At 42.7% G+C, this 14,395-nt stretch overlaps 1 protein-coding gene across 1 annotated transcript in view; it reads left to right on the top strand.

The window, feature by feature from the left end:
* Nucleotides 1–14,395, top strand: part of LOC103397012 (iporin-like) — a 19,380-nt gene that overhangs the window by 743 nt on the left and 4,242 nt on the right. The window contains 8 exon segments of the mRNA XM_025052899.1: nt 1–1,071; nt 6,102–6,693; nt 8,224–8,898; nt 10,212–10,388; nt 10,736–10,894; nt 11,884–11,960; nt 12,143–12,317; nt 12,506–12,612. The exon segment at nt 1–1,071 is cut by the window's left edge and continues 46 nt beyond it. Of these exon segments, the coding sequence (XP_024908667.1) occupies nt 1–1,071; nt 6,102–6,693; nt 8,224–8,898; nt 10,212–10,388; nt 10,736–10,894; nt 11,884–11,960; nt 12,143–12,317; nt 12,506–12,612 (3,033 nt within the window).

A 14,395-nucleotide genomic window follows, 5' to 3' on the forward strand; every position in this document is an offset into this window, starting at 1 on the left:
GATGATCTCAGTGGTTACCTTGAAGACTCTTCTTTCCAACTCCACGGTGACACCAGCTCTGCCCTCGAAGATGTGGTCGCCCCTTTCCACTTGCACAACTGCGACTTTGCAACCGAGCCATTCCTGTTACATGGCTCAGTCAAGCGCAGTAACCATGAGTCTCTGAGGGGTGGGGTTTCAGATCTCGCCACACACTTGAAAGACTTGGATTTCATGGGCCTGGACCGCCAGTGTCGCCACGGCAGCAGTGGCTCCAACATGTCCATGGACTGTGGTGAGCAGGACTGGGGTGACGATGATGATTATGAAGATCATCCGATGCGATGCGGAAGGAGCAGTAAGACGGGTTCATACTCATCAACCTCATCTCTATCTCAGACATGCATGCATCACTTCCCTGAAACCTTCAGTGATCCATTTCACCATGGCTATGCCAGCGACTCCTCCTGCAACAGCTCTGATGGTGTGCTCCTTAATATTAGCGCAATCTTCAACAGGATGAACAACAGTGTACCTGAGAAGCCGCAACCATCAGTTCTCATCAACCTTAATAGCTCCTCAGACCAGTCCTGCACCTGTCCCGCGTCTGATACCACAGGAAACCAGCAAGACTTAGGGGGCGGGGCCTTTTATTTGGACCTTCAAACCTCACCAACTGAACCGCCGTTGCAGCAGCAACAAACATCCAGCCAGGGAAGCGGCTTCTCACTGATCCGAGAGCCGCACCTGTCCACCTCCTCCACTTGCTCGTGCTCAATGGAGCACCAGGGGGAATTGGACCCCGATGCGAACTGCAACGCATACCACCCTCCACAGTCTGGGTCGTCAGGTGATCTGGCATCCTGTCTGCAGAGCCAGGCTGGTTTGGTCGTGACCACCCAGAACTACTACAAACTGGTGTCCTGTGATCTTTCATCACAGTCTTCTCCAAGTCCTACCCCCTCCTCTGTCAACAGCTGCTCTGATGAGCACAGCAACGGAAGCCCCACCCCCTCGCAGCCCAGCGAGTATTTTCTGTTTAGACGGCAGGATGGCGTGGATGAGGAAAGGGAGGACGGACCATTGTCCGTGGTGAGTTTGGCATTTCAGTTTATTTGTCAGCCAATCACTTTTGCTCATATGCACACAGGAGTTTTTTTTAAAATGTGATGCTGTCCATCAGTTAAAATGTGGTCATTTGTGACTTGAGTATTCAAAATTTTTATTAAAATTATATCACTGCTGCAGTGACAAGGCCTCTGTCTCTGTGAGCCAAACTCTGTTGTTTATCATTGAGCTTTGCTATGGGAAAGTGACTGAGTTGAATTTAGGTCATTGCCTTAATAAAGATGTCTATGAAGATTCTCAGTCATCCAGGTCATGGTCAAGGTTGAAGAGTTCTGTTAGGCAGCTGGATGCGGAATTTTCTCAAAGAAGACGTTTTGCCTCTCATCCAAGAGGCTTCTTCAGTTCTAACTGGTGGTGGGGAGTACAGCAAATATATATTTTGGGTGTGAAAGAATAAAGCTACTTCAGCTCCCCCCTGTTGGGTGGGGTGTTGGGGTCACCTTCCTCTTTGTTATGTGAAACTGAGGAGAATCTTGGGCACTCGTTGGGCACGTTACTTTGAAAAGGTAATTAGTTATAGTTACTAGTTACTTCTCCCAAAAAGTAACTGAGTTAGTAATTGAGTTACTCCACTATAGAAGGAACTAGTTACCAGTGAAAGTAATTATTGCATTACTTTTTTTTAGTTTAAAAATGTAGAGTAGAAAAGCAAAGACAGGTACCAAAATATCATGGTGAAAACGAAAGCCATGAATAAAGATTGAGTTATAATCCTAAGGTTTGAAATCCTAAAAAAGTAGGTCTGTGGAGTTTCTCTTATGCTCCTTTTCTCAAAGTGCTTTAAACTCTCTAGTGTAAATTAAATAAATTACACTGACACCAACACAAACATATACACAGGAACATGTTTGTCCTACAAAGAACGTTTCTTTTATACAAATGGATAGAGCACCCTTCTTGTGTCTAAGCAATTCATATTTATTGTAAACAAATTCAAGTATAGAGATGAGTGCAGCACAAATTTAATTTTGACTTTCAGATGCCCCCTTGAGGTGAGGCAGAGTACTGCCATCCCCCCTGCTGACTTTTCTCTGCACTTTCTAGTACGATCAGCAGAAACAATTCTCTCACACATACATTAAAGACATTACACAGACTGTAGAGAGTCATGCTGTAGAACAAATATTTCTGTAAAGTTCATATTGGCGATATGCTGAGGAACAGAAACGGGCACGCGTCATGCAACCCTGTATGTACTGGATCGCGCAGTGAGGTATGAGGCACAGCTCTCCACTGCCTCACCCAGGATTTCTGCTCTGTATTTAATCGTGAAATACTCAAATTCAGCTATTTCTACTTCATCAAATGTCAAAGGTGTGTAGAGTCATACTGAAAATGCATCAGATCAGTGGCAAATATTAATATTTAATTTCTGTACTTTTTCACTGCCTCCCCTGACCGCACATCACTGGTTGACAACGTAGTAGAAGTAGACTGCTGTCGAGATGTGCATCATTAAATTGGAGTTGTTTACACCATATGTGGACAAACTCTTTGCTCTGGCACATAATGTTCACTGAACATTGAAAGATTCTTGCTATATTTCGATCTGGGTCACGGCACCAGTTGAAAGATTATTGTTATAAAAAATCCGGTTCACGGCCCAGTTGAATGATTTGGCCCTTCTTCGTTCGTGAGCACGACACCAATTGGAGGATTTCTTCTCCCCGTAGTCACAGCAACAAAATGAAGAAATCACCTCGTATGTAGTCTCAGGCAAGGAATGAAACAGCCGGTAGATGGTCGATTCGTTTAATATCAAAACAAACAGGTCCAAGAACAAAATAAAATGACTGGAGAAGTATTCAAGAAAATCTCGTACATCAGTTAACAGTACGCAAATTCAAGAACTAAACTTCCCTCAAGAATAACTTCTCTCTCAAGATTATCTTGTAATGTATCATCAGCCTCTTGGATTAGAGGTGAAACGTCTTCTTTTAGAAAATTCACGTCCAGTTGTCTAACAGAACTTTTAAAACTTAAAGTTGTTAATACGCAAATCCTCTCAAGAATAACTTCCAAAGTATCATTAGTTGTTTACGCTTATATACCTGTGTGGGGGGAGTGGTTTTCGACTTCCCGGGTGTGTGTTTAACCCTGTAAAGCCATTAAACCATCCACCAACCATTAAATAATTGACAGAAAATTCAAATTCTTTGAACTTGGACCCTTTATTAGTCCTTTTGAACAAACAAACAAATTCAAATATAATTTTCCATATATGCATTTCAATTGGTATCATATTTGATACATCGTCACAATGCTCAAATATTCCTTTTTCCTGAACAAACAAAAACATAATAAAACATAAACAAATCTAACAAATTTGTTAGTTATTGCTATTGCTATTGCTAGTGTCTCTAAACCATACCTCATGGCTGGTTTCACAACCGTCCTGTAAACCTTTCCCTTCATCTTATATATATATATTAAATACATATATACATACATACATACATACATACACATATATATTATATAGTATATAATATATATATTATATATATATACAATATATATTATAACATATATAATACAATATTAATATAATATAATATGATACAGGAAGTTACTTTTTTTTACTCTAAATGTACAAAATTATGTAATTTAAAAATAAAAAAAATGTTATATAAATGCATGAAATACAGTAAAATGACAATTGACTGATTTAGAGTTACATGACCTTAAATACCTGCTGTATCAAATTTGATACGTCATTTTCCACACAGTTTTACTAAAACATAGATTATGAAATTTAAGGTATTTTTACATAGTTACTGGGTTGACTAGTTACTAGTCAACCCAGTAACTATTCCTATTGATGTTTCAGTAAGAAAATCAATGTTTTTCTTATCTTATCTTATCCTTTTCAAACTTGGCAACGTTCTTCTTCAAAAACCACCTATGTCCAAATCCTGAGTCATGGCAATCTTGTAGGTTCACTGGAAGGCCCGCTAATGAGTGAATAACTATTCCCTGTTGAATTATCTGTGCACTACATGTATCTGATTGTATACATCTGGTTTTTCAGGGAAAAAAATATCACACTGTTTATGTGGAGGGCTGTAGAACTCATTTATCAAATAAGATACGTTTGGCGTTATAGGGTTAAATGCTGTAGACCAATGGAAGAGAGAGGCTGTGCCTCTTGTGGCCAATCATATTATTGTTCTTGTATCATGGTTATGCCTGCAGTCGCCACTATGTGGCGCTGCTGGTCCATGATTCAGCAGTGTTGGAGGACATGTTTATGAACCTTTTGTTGCTGAGCGGGGTGTTAACACAAGGGAGGTGGACGGAGCCATAAGGTCTGGTCAACCACAGGTGGTCATGTAGATGGATCCGGGGTTCCCCGTGAGAATGTGGATTGGGAGTCTTCCCATCGTTCCCAGGGAGTAGAGGTGTTTTGGAGTAATCTAGAGAGTTGGTGTGAAGAGAATTTAGGAGAAATTCTCTTTGAATGTGTGGAGCTATGTGAGTGTGTGTGCTTGGGAAGGCCAAACCAAATGTGAAAACCACTGAAATCTAACAACATGCACATTTTTACCTTTTACCTTGATGAGGTTAAAGTAGTGCCTGTATTCGCCATCTCTGAAAGTTTGTGTGTGTGCCACTGCTGTGTGCTGGGTTTGTGTGTAAACACCCGTCATAGGGAAAAAACACACAGATTTGCAGCTCCTGTGTCTGTGTGAGCCAAGTCAGATGACAGCTTCAATGAGTAGCTTCAGTAACGCGCAGTAACAACATGTTGGTGACGGTAACGGCGTTATAACTATAGATAAAGTAATTAGTTAGGTTACCCGTTACTGAAAAAAGTAACGCCCTTAGTAACGCCGTTTAGTCTAACACCGTTATTCCCATCACTGGTCTCAGCCCACCTCCTCTGTTGACTGATGGTTTTTCCAGATTGACAAAAATGGCTTCTTTTACCCCTCAAACCATGTGTCAAGTGGGCAGATACCATTCCCACCACCAACAGAGGTAAGATGAGAGAACTGGGACACATTAAGACAGCCCTCATGACCTGTGGCTATCCCAGATGGGCTTTTTTTAAAAACTAACAAAAAGAGGCCCACAAAGAGGAAGGACAACAGGAGGAGGGGGAATGTCGTCATTCCATACATTTCAGGAGTTTCGGAAAAACATAGGAGGATTTTTAACCAACACCAGATCCCCGTACACTTCAAACCCGCTAACACCCTGAGACAAAAACTGGTTCATCCCAAAGACAAGACACCAAGAAACAAGCTGGACAATGTGGTTTATGCCATTCAGTACAGTGAAGAGTGTACAGACCTGTACATTGGGGAGACCAAACAACCACTACACAGGTGCATGGCCCAACACAGGAGGGCCAACTCCTTAGGCCAGGACTCATCTGTTCACATACACCTCAAGGACAAAACACAATCCTTCGAGGACAACAATGTTCACATTTTGGCTCGGGAAGACAGATGGTTTGAGAGAGTAAAAGAAGCCATTTTTGTCAATCTGGAAAAACCATCAGTCAACAGAGGAGGTGGGCTAAGAAACAACCTATCACCCACGTACAAGGCTCTCTTAGGAACAATACCCAAAAGATTATCCTCAGTTTCACACAACAACGAGACATGTGACCGAAGCCATTCTGATGAGGATGGCAACGACCCATCAGACTCCTAACGACTGTTTACACTTTCACAGTTGACCCCAACGCCCCACCCAACAGGGGGGAGCTGAAGTAGCTTTATTCTTTGTCACACCCAGAGTATATATTTGCTGGACTCCCCACCACTAGTTAGAACTGAAGAAGCCTCTTGGATGAGAGGCAAAACGTCTTCTTTTAGAAAATTTCATGTCCAGTTGCCTAACAGAACTCTTCAACCTTACCTTAATAAAGCTTCATATAGTGAATCAGACTGTGGAAATATTTTATTAATATCACTCTTTATCCAGTCTAAATTTTAATTAAGATTTTTTTGTGAATATCTTTTATTAAATATGCTTTTCTTTAGGGAGCAAAAGGAGATGAAGATAGGGAGAAGGAAGAAGAGCAGAATGAAGAGGAGGAGGAGGATGAGAAAAAGAAGCAGGCAGCAGGCGGAGCTGGAACTTCTCCGTCTGTAATTAAGGGTCAGGTGTATGTCAACACCTCCCCTCCTTTGATTGGACGGGATGTTATCAGTGAAGGAGTCTCTTCAGTGAGTCGCCTTCGTTCCTGCAGCTACGATCACAACCTGGACAAGTCTCCAGCTCCTTTTCTTGGGTCTTTGGAGCGGATGCTAAGCTGCCCAGTCCATCTTAGTGAGAGTGCCGCCCCAGCCCTGCCTCCTCCTCCGAGGGTCACTTCATTTGCAGAAATTGCCAGAAGTAAACGTAGAAATGGAGGTATTGGAGCTTCACCTCCACTGAAGACTAATACTGAGCCCTTCTACTATGCTCACTCTGCCCACTCCCACCCTTCTGGGGACTTCTCTCCAATCCAAGAGCAGTGCCTGGAGGCGGACACTCAATGTTTGGCCTCTGCTGCCTTCAGTAGGTTTTACAGCAATGGTAGCATGGAGTGCGCCCAAGAGATGGCGAGGAAAAGTTGCAGAAGACCTGAAGGTACAGTTGAGTATTTTCAGCAGCTGCACTCAGCTATGTTGGGCTTTGTCCTTAAAACAATAAATGTTTCAGAGTGTGTTTAACAATCTGTAATTTATCAATAATTTATTTATTAATCTTTGATCATTGAATGGGGTTCACATCAGTGGCTGCTGCGTCTTTAAGAGAATCTGGTTATTGATTCAGAGAATACAGAGAGCTGCTGATGCATCACGGCTGACAAAGGGGAGGAGAACAAGGGAGGAAAAGGGGAAAGAGAGGGAGAAGAAGGGGAGAAAAAAGCTGGGATGGATAGAGATGACTGTGTCCTCCTGGGCGTGTCAGTTTTTCCTCTTTCTTTTTCTAATATCTTCTTATTTTTTAAAAATCTGTTCAAATACTCACACACACATTTCCATAAAGTGGCGCTTTGGCCCAGAGGCAATGTCATTGGTGTGGAACCCCAGTGTTCACCTCCTGGGCAAGATCGAATCCTGGTTAGGGCGGTTGGTACCTTCCAGTGGACTCACCACCCGCAGGAAGGTTCAGGGGGGTTGGTACGGTGCAGTATGATTTGGGTGGCGGTCATGGAGACTGCTGCCCCGCGACCCGGTAATGTATAAGCGGATGAAAATGGATGGGATGGATGGACGTTTCCGTAAATTCCTGTGGATACGAGAATGTTAGCGGGGTATTGCTGTTGGTTCTCCTGACCTCAGGTTCTGTGTGTATATGTGTGTGTTTGTGCAGAAGATCAAGCAAAACTAAATTAAATTACTGATTATTCTTTGATTGCAGTTCAAAATCAAGTTTCAGTTTGATGTTTTTGTTCTTTACGATCTACAGTCCACAGACATGATAAAATGTTCTTTATTTAAGTCACATTTCACTTTTATGCTGATTTAGGTTCATGTCATTTTGTGATTCAAGTTTAATCCAACTTGAAGTAGGTTTGGCATGGTAAAAGTTGTAAAATTTCTGAATACTGAAGGCTCTGTAATGGATCTGCAGAATAGGTGTAGTTAGAGTCCAGTTGCCTCAGCCTTTATTTAGCCATCTAATTTATGGAACAGTGGTCAAGTTTAGGTCTTTATAGGCTAACCCTCTCGCTGTAAGACAACTGGCCTATTTACAGAGCCATAATAATTTCCAGCTATGATCTGTGACTTAACTAGATCTGTAAGCCAGCAAGTAAATATGTCAGTGGTCCATGGAGTTGCAGTCTGTGGGATCCACAAAACTAAAATGGCCTGTGTTTTTGATCCTTTAACAACCAGAACCATTGGGTGTTGGTGCAGGGTTGAGCTGTAAATGTAGTTTTTATGATCATCAAGCTAAGCTAAGTTTCGGAAACAAGTTTGCTTTCTGCTTAGTTGCATTTTTTACTGAAACTAAATATTTTTTGTCTTCTGTCAATCTAACTGTGATTCCAACCATTTTTTGTTCTGTTCTTTCTCTTCTCTGACTCTTCCTTTATAAACCTAACACCCTTCCTGTCCTGAACTTCTCCCTCTCCTCTTGGCTCCCCTGGTCCTTCACCTATCAATCCAGGTACTGAGTCTGCCTCAGATGCTTCTCCTGCTGTGATCCGGTACAGTCATGACCAGCGCCCAACATCTCTGCCAATCCAGCCGTTCACCTTTCATCACCAGTTCCCATCCAAACAGGCTCAGCCCAAACCTTTGCTGCCCCTGCTCTCAGGCTACGCCTGTGGGATACAGGCTCGAGGGAGTTCTGAATCTGCAGCTGGAGGTCCACTAGATGAGGACACTGAGAACATGGCTGAAAATGTAGACACATACCAAGAGACTCTGACAGAAGCAGCAGACCCTGGTCCTGGATCAGTCCGTCCCTCACCTCTCGGAAGTTACTCCCCAGTGCGTCTCCAGGGGGCACAAAGCTCTGGGACCTGCTCCACCTGCACCCCAAGTCCTCAGGTACCTCCACCGGCCCAGCGACCTCAAAACCTCAGCTCCCCCCTGTCAGCAGGCCCCACTGTTTCACAGGGCAAACAGGAAGTGAGGTCAGTGCCGTTACTACCGATCCCACCTCTGAGTTGGGGAGCGGGGCCAACTCTGCTGCCAGCACTACAAGGTCACTGCTACCATCGCGGAGCTGCGCCCATTCTATCAGGGCTGCAAAGTGACACTTTAAGTCCGCTGAGAATCATGGAATCTGGAAAGCATGGAGAAGGAGGAAAAGGGGACGGAACCAGGGCACAAAATGGTATGTTCCAAGTTTTACCTAAAATAGTTAAGTTTAGTTTTAAAAATACTTAATAATATATTTCTTTTTTAAAAAAAATTATGGTATTAGATTCTAACTCATAGTTAGGGCTATCTTTAACAACTAATAAACGACAACAATCTAATAAACATGTTCAGTTCTAAGAGTTACCCAAACTGTCCACATGAGGCTGTGTGAACCAGCAGCTCCTTGGTTCTGTTAGAGTTCAGTGGTTTTCACATTTGGTTTGGGTCTGGAAGCAGGAAACTGCTAAGACACCAAAGGCCTTCCCAAGCACACACACTCACATAGCCTCACACATTCAAAGAGAATTTCTCCTAAATTCTCTTCACACCAACTCTCTAGATTACTCCCTGTTGTTCCAAAACACCTCTACTCCCTGGGAAAAATGGGAAGTCTCCCAATTCATATCCTTACAGGGAACCCCGGATCCATCTACTCCTTTTGATCCACATAACCACCTGTTGTTGGCCGGACCCCAAGGCTCTGTCCACTTCCTTTTTAATAACACCTTGCTTAGTGACAAAAGGTTCATAAAACTGTCCTCCAACACTGCTGAGTCATGGAGCAGCAGCGCCACATAGTGGTGACTGCAGGCACAACCATGTTAATATGATTGGCCACAAGAGGCACAACCTCTGTCTTCCATTTGTCTACCACATTTTAACACACACCCGGGAAGTCGAAAACCACTCCCCCCACACAGGTATAAAAGTGCACATCACTGATGCATTGGAAGTTAGTTCTTGAATTTGTGTACTGGTAACTGTTGTACGAGATTTTCTTGAATACTTCTCCAGTCATTTTATTTTGCTCTTGGACCTGTTTGTTTTGGCGTTTTGTTATTGAACCATTCGACATCTACCGGCTGTTTCATTCCTTGCCTGAGACTACCTACGAGGTGATTTCTTCATTTTTGGTGTTGTGACTACGGGGAGAAGAAATACTCCAATTGGTGTCGTGCTCAGGAGCGAAGAAGGGCCAAATTGTTCAACTGGGCCGTGAACCGGATTGATTATACCAATAATCTTTCAATTGGTGCCGTGACCCAGATCGAAATATAGCAAGAATCTTTCAGTTCCTGTGAGCTAAAATCACTCTCACTGGACTTTGGTTTGGGAAAGTGATCGTTACTGCTTGTTCTTATTCTTCTCTTTCTTTCTTCCCTTTTGTCATGAACACTCATCCTTATCCTCCTTTATGTTCATATTCTGATCCTCTTTTTTTTGGTCCCTCCATTCATCTCCTCATTGACCTTCATTGCACTCTTTAACCCTACCATTTCCCTTCAGCCCACCACCTCTCCCCCCAAGCCCTTAAATGGAGCGAGTACAGGCGGCGTAACACTCTGGGGGTGGAGCGAGTCTGTGAACGACGGCGAGCTGCGACAGGACAGCAAACTGTTAGATGCAATGTGTTCGATTTCCCATCAGCGCCCTCTAGCTACACGCTGGGACGACTTCCAAGAAGTGTTGATTGTTTTTCAGGAGATTTGGGGTTTTTTTTAATGTAGATTTTTGTTTAAATTTAAGTAACAAACTTAACTTGTCAGTGAGAAAGAAATACACATAGGCTTCACATACTGGTTGTTAGAAACATACTGTATTCTCCCCTGATTGTGATTTTAGCCGCAAAGTATTGTGAGAAATTAAGAATGTATTAATTATTAAATTTCTATTGCCTTCCTTATTTTTCAGAATGTCTTCAAAGGTTTTATATTTGGATTCCCATAAATGTTATTGACATTTGTGCACATGTTAGTGTTTCATTTTTGATGTACTGATGTTTATGTGTGTCTGTGTGTGTATCTTTATAGCAGGCCAATCAGCAAAGCCTCTGCCGAGCGACTTCCTCTCTGATTATTTCTCTCTCATGGAGAAACCTCCAGAGGAGTTCTGTCTTTCCCCTGATGCTTCATCTTCAACACCATCTTCTGTACAGTCTCATGTCTTTGTGGACCTCGTACAGAAAAGAGGTAAATGTGTGTCTGTGTCTGTGTGTGTACAGACAATTTTTTAACATGGAAGATGAGAAAAAAGATCAAATGTCATGGAAAGTGGTTGTGGTTAATTTATCCTGGGAAATTATTTATCCTCCAACTGAATTGTTAGGGAATGCAAACAGGTTTTAAAGTTATGCACATGCATGTCTGTTGGGTCCAATCTTCTTGGATGAGAGGTGAGACGTCTTCAAAACACCTACTGTGTACAGTTGCCCTAGATGTAACTATTTTTGGATTGAATGACCTGGATGACTAAGAACCTACACAGACACTTATCGTCTGGGCAACACTGAGGCCCAATGGTTCTGTGCTTCTAGCCGGTACAGCGCCCCACGTGTGGCTAACAGCCAATCAAATTTGCATTTCCGCTTACAGCATTTCCGCAATCCTGTTAAGGACTTAACAGCTAGAGACAAAACTAGCCACTGTAAATTAAGAAGTGTGGCTGATATTGGTCCATGAGTGTGAGGTTTTTCTGTCCCGTGGCCATAGGCTCCTCTCTGTCCTGGAACTTATTAGTGTATGATGTGATTACTTGTCTCTGTAGTGGCTGATGATGCCCTGCGTAATAATTTCAGGGAAAAAACAGGACACCTGATACAGATTTAAGAATAACCATTCTCCTCCTTTGACTTTCTCCTCACTCTCCAACCAACAGTTGTTGTCATATGGATTAATAGCATCGCTACATCTTTAAGTTGCATCACTGCCTCTTACTGGCTCTATGTTGCAGCAAATATTTCTACCCAGAAACATTGAAATCACTTGCCAAAGAATGATAAAAGATACTGTGCTATTTGGCTAAAGCATTAGTCTTGTCTACAATACATCTGACGGACGGACTCTATGAGGCTATAAGAAAACTTTTTTGTTTTAATTGTTTAATTTTGACGCAGCATTGCCGATGAAGAAATTGTATTGGTTTAGCAGTCTATGAGACTAATATGCCTTCTTTCTTTCAGCTCTGGTGAAAGCCGTGAACACCGCTGTTGATCTGATTGTGGCTCATTTCGGCACCAGTCGAGACCCAGATGTAAAGGTTAAAAGATCTTCAATTTAACTGCTTGGTGGATGTTAGGGAAAACACTCCTTGCTGCTATAAATCAGTCTAAGATACTAAGATTCACTCTCAGTGAAAGCTGTTCTATACTAAATGAGATTGTTTTAATGGATCAAACTCTATTTTTTTCATACTCATGTTTCTCCACCTGTGTCCTTCAGGCCAAGCTTGGCAATAGCTGGGTAAGTCCTAATGTTGGTCATCTGATCCTAAAGTACCTCTGCCCCGCCCTCCATGACATGCTGCAGGATGGATTAAAGCCATACGTCCTGGACTGGATCATTGGTCAGCGCCGCTGTCAGCCCTGGAGTCTGGTGGAGGCATCAACCCAACTGGGTGAGGAAGCTCTGACTTTCATTTTTAATTCTTTATTGATTATTTCATCAATTGATTCAATAATTAATTTATTGATAATTATTGGTCAGTGGATAACGGAGATGTTTTTTACTCCAAAAATGACCAGTGTAACAACATGTAAAGGGTAAAAAAAAAAGTAAGGTCAACGTCATCCTCTGTGTCCTTAGGTCCATCCACCCGTGTCCTCCACAGCTTGTTCTCTAAAGTGAGTCAGTTCCCAGAGCTCAACAACACCAACATGAGGATAAATGCCTTCATCTTCGGCAGATTCTCAGTCATCCAGGTCATGGTCAAGTTTATAAAGTTCTGTTAGGCAACTGGACGTGAATTTTCTAAAAGAAGATGTTTCACCTTTAATCCAAGAGGCTTCTTCAGTTCTAACTGGTGGTGGGGAGTACAGCAAATAAATACTCTAGGTGAGAAAGAATAAAGCTATTTCAGCAGGGTGGACCCTGTTAGGTGGGGCCTTGGGGTCAACTGTGAAAGTGTAAACAGTCGTTAAGAGTCTGACGGGTCGTTGTGGTCCCCATCAGAACGGTTTTGGTCACCTGCCTCTTTGTTGTGTGAAACTGAGGTGAAACTTTTGGGTATTGTTCCTAAAAGTGCTTTGTAAGTGGGTGATAGGTTGTGTCTGAGTCCACCTCCTCTGTTGAGTGATGGTTTTTCCAGGTTGACAAAAATGGCTTCTTTTACCCCTCTCTCAAACCATCTGTCTTCCCTGGCCAAAATGTGCACATTGTTGTTCTCAAAGGAGTGTGTTTTGTCCTTGGGGTGTTTGTGAACAGCTGAGTCCTGGCCCTCCTGTGTTCGGCCATGCGCCCGTGTAGTGGTTGTTTAGTCTCCCCAATGTACAGGTCCGTACACTCCTCACTACACTGAACGGCATAAACCACATTGTCCAGCATGTTTCTTGGAGTCTTGTCTTTGGGATGAACCAGTTTTTGTCTTAGGGTGTTGCCAGATTTAAAGTGTACGGGGATCTGGTGTTGATTAAAGATCCTCCTAAGTTTTTCCGAAACTCCTGAAATGTATGGAATGATGACATTCCCCCTCCTCCTGTTGTCCTCCCTCTTTGTGGGCCTCTTTTTGTTAGTTTTTAAAAAAAGCCCATCTGGGATAGCCACAGGTCATGAGGGCTGTCTTAATGTGTCCCTGTTTTCTCATCTTACCTCTGTTGGTGGTGGGAATGGTGCCTGCCCGAGACTGTAGGGTTCTGATGACTCCAAATTTGTCCTCCAGTGGGTGGTGTGAGTCAAAACGGAGATACTGGTCTATGTGGGTTGGTGTTAAGATATTGTAAATACATTTATTCAAATATTAACGATATATGGCTCTCCACTTCCTCCATGTAGAGTTTCGCCACTATGGGAGACACAGGACAGCCCATACCGCAGCCATGCTTCTGTCTGTAGAAGGATTCGTTGAACTGGAAGTAAGCGGTGGTGAAGCAGAAATCCAAAAGGGGACAAATGTGGTCAATGGTCAGGTTGGTTCTTACCGGTAGGGTGTGATCTTGTAGTAAACTACTGCCTCTGGTGGGGATGCATGTAAAAAGTGATATGACATCATAGGAGACCATGGTCTCATCTGGGTCCAGTTTTAGCCCCCTTGTCTTGTTGGTGAAGTCTTGTGAGTTGGCTATGTAGTGAGGTGTGTCCCCAACCAATGGTGAAAGGATGAGGGCAGGTGTTTGGCGATGTTATAAGTGATTGAATTGATGCTGCTGATGATGGGTCTGAGTGGAGCTCCTTCCTTGTGGATTTTGGGGAGACCATAAATACGAGGAATGGCTTCTCCTGGATATAGCCGGTGGTACAGGGGTCTGTCGATGGCTTTATCCTTTTCCAGCTGTTGGAGGCAGCTGATGACCTTATTTTTGTAGCTGTTGGTGGGATCTTTGCACATTGTTAATAATAATAATAATACATTTTATTTAAAAAGCGCCTTTCAGGACACTCAAGGACACTTTACATCAAATAATAAAACAGATAATAATTTAAAACAGGGCATAGAAATAAAATAAAGAACAGATAATAATTTAAAACAGGGCATAGAAA

This window comes from Cynoglossus semilaevis, chromosome W (genome assembly GCF_000523025.1).
Source record: "Cynoglossus semilaevis isolate Cse_v1.0 chromosome W, Cse_v1.0, whole genome shotgun sequence".
NCBI classification, from domain to species: Eukaryota; Metazoa; Chordata; class Actinopteri; order Pleuronectiformes; family Cynoglossidae; genus Cynoglossus; species Cynoglossus semilaevis.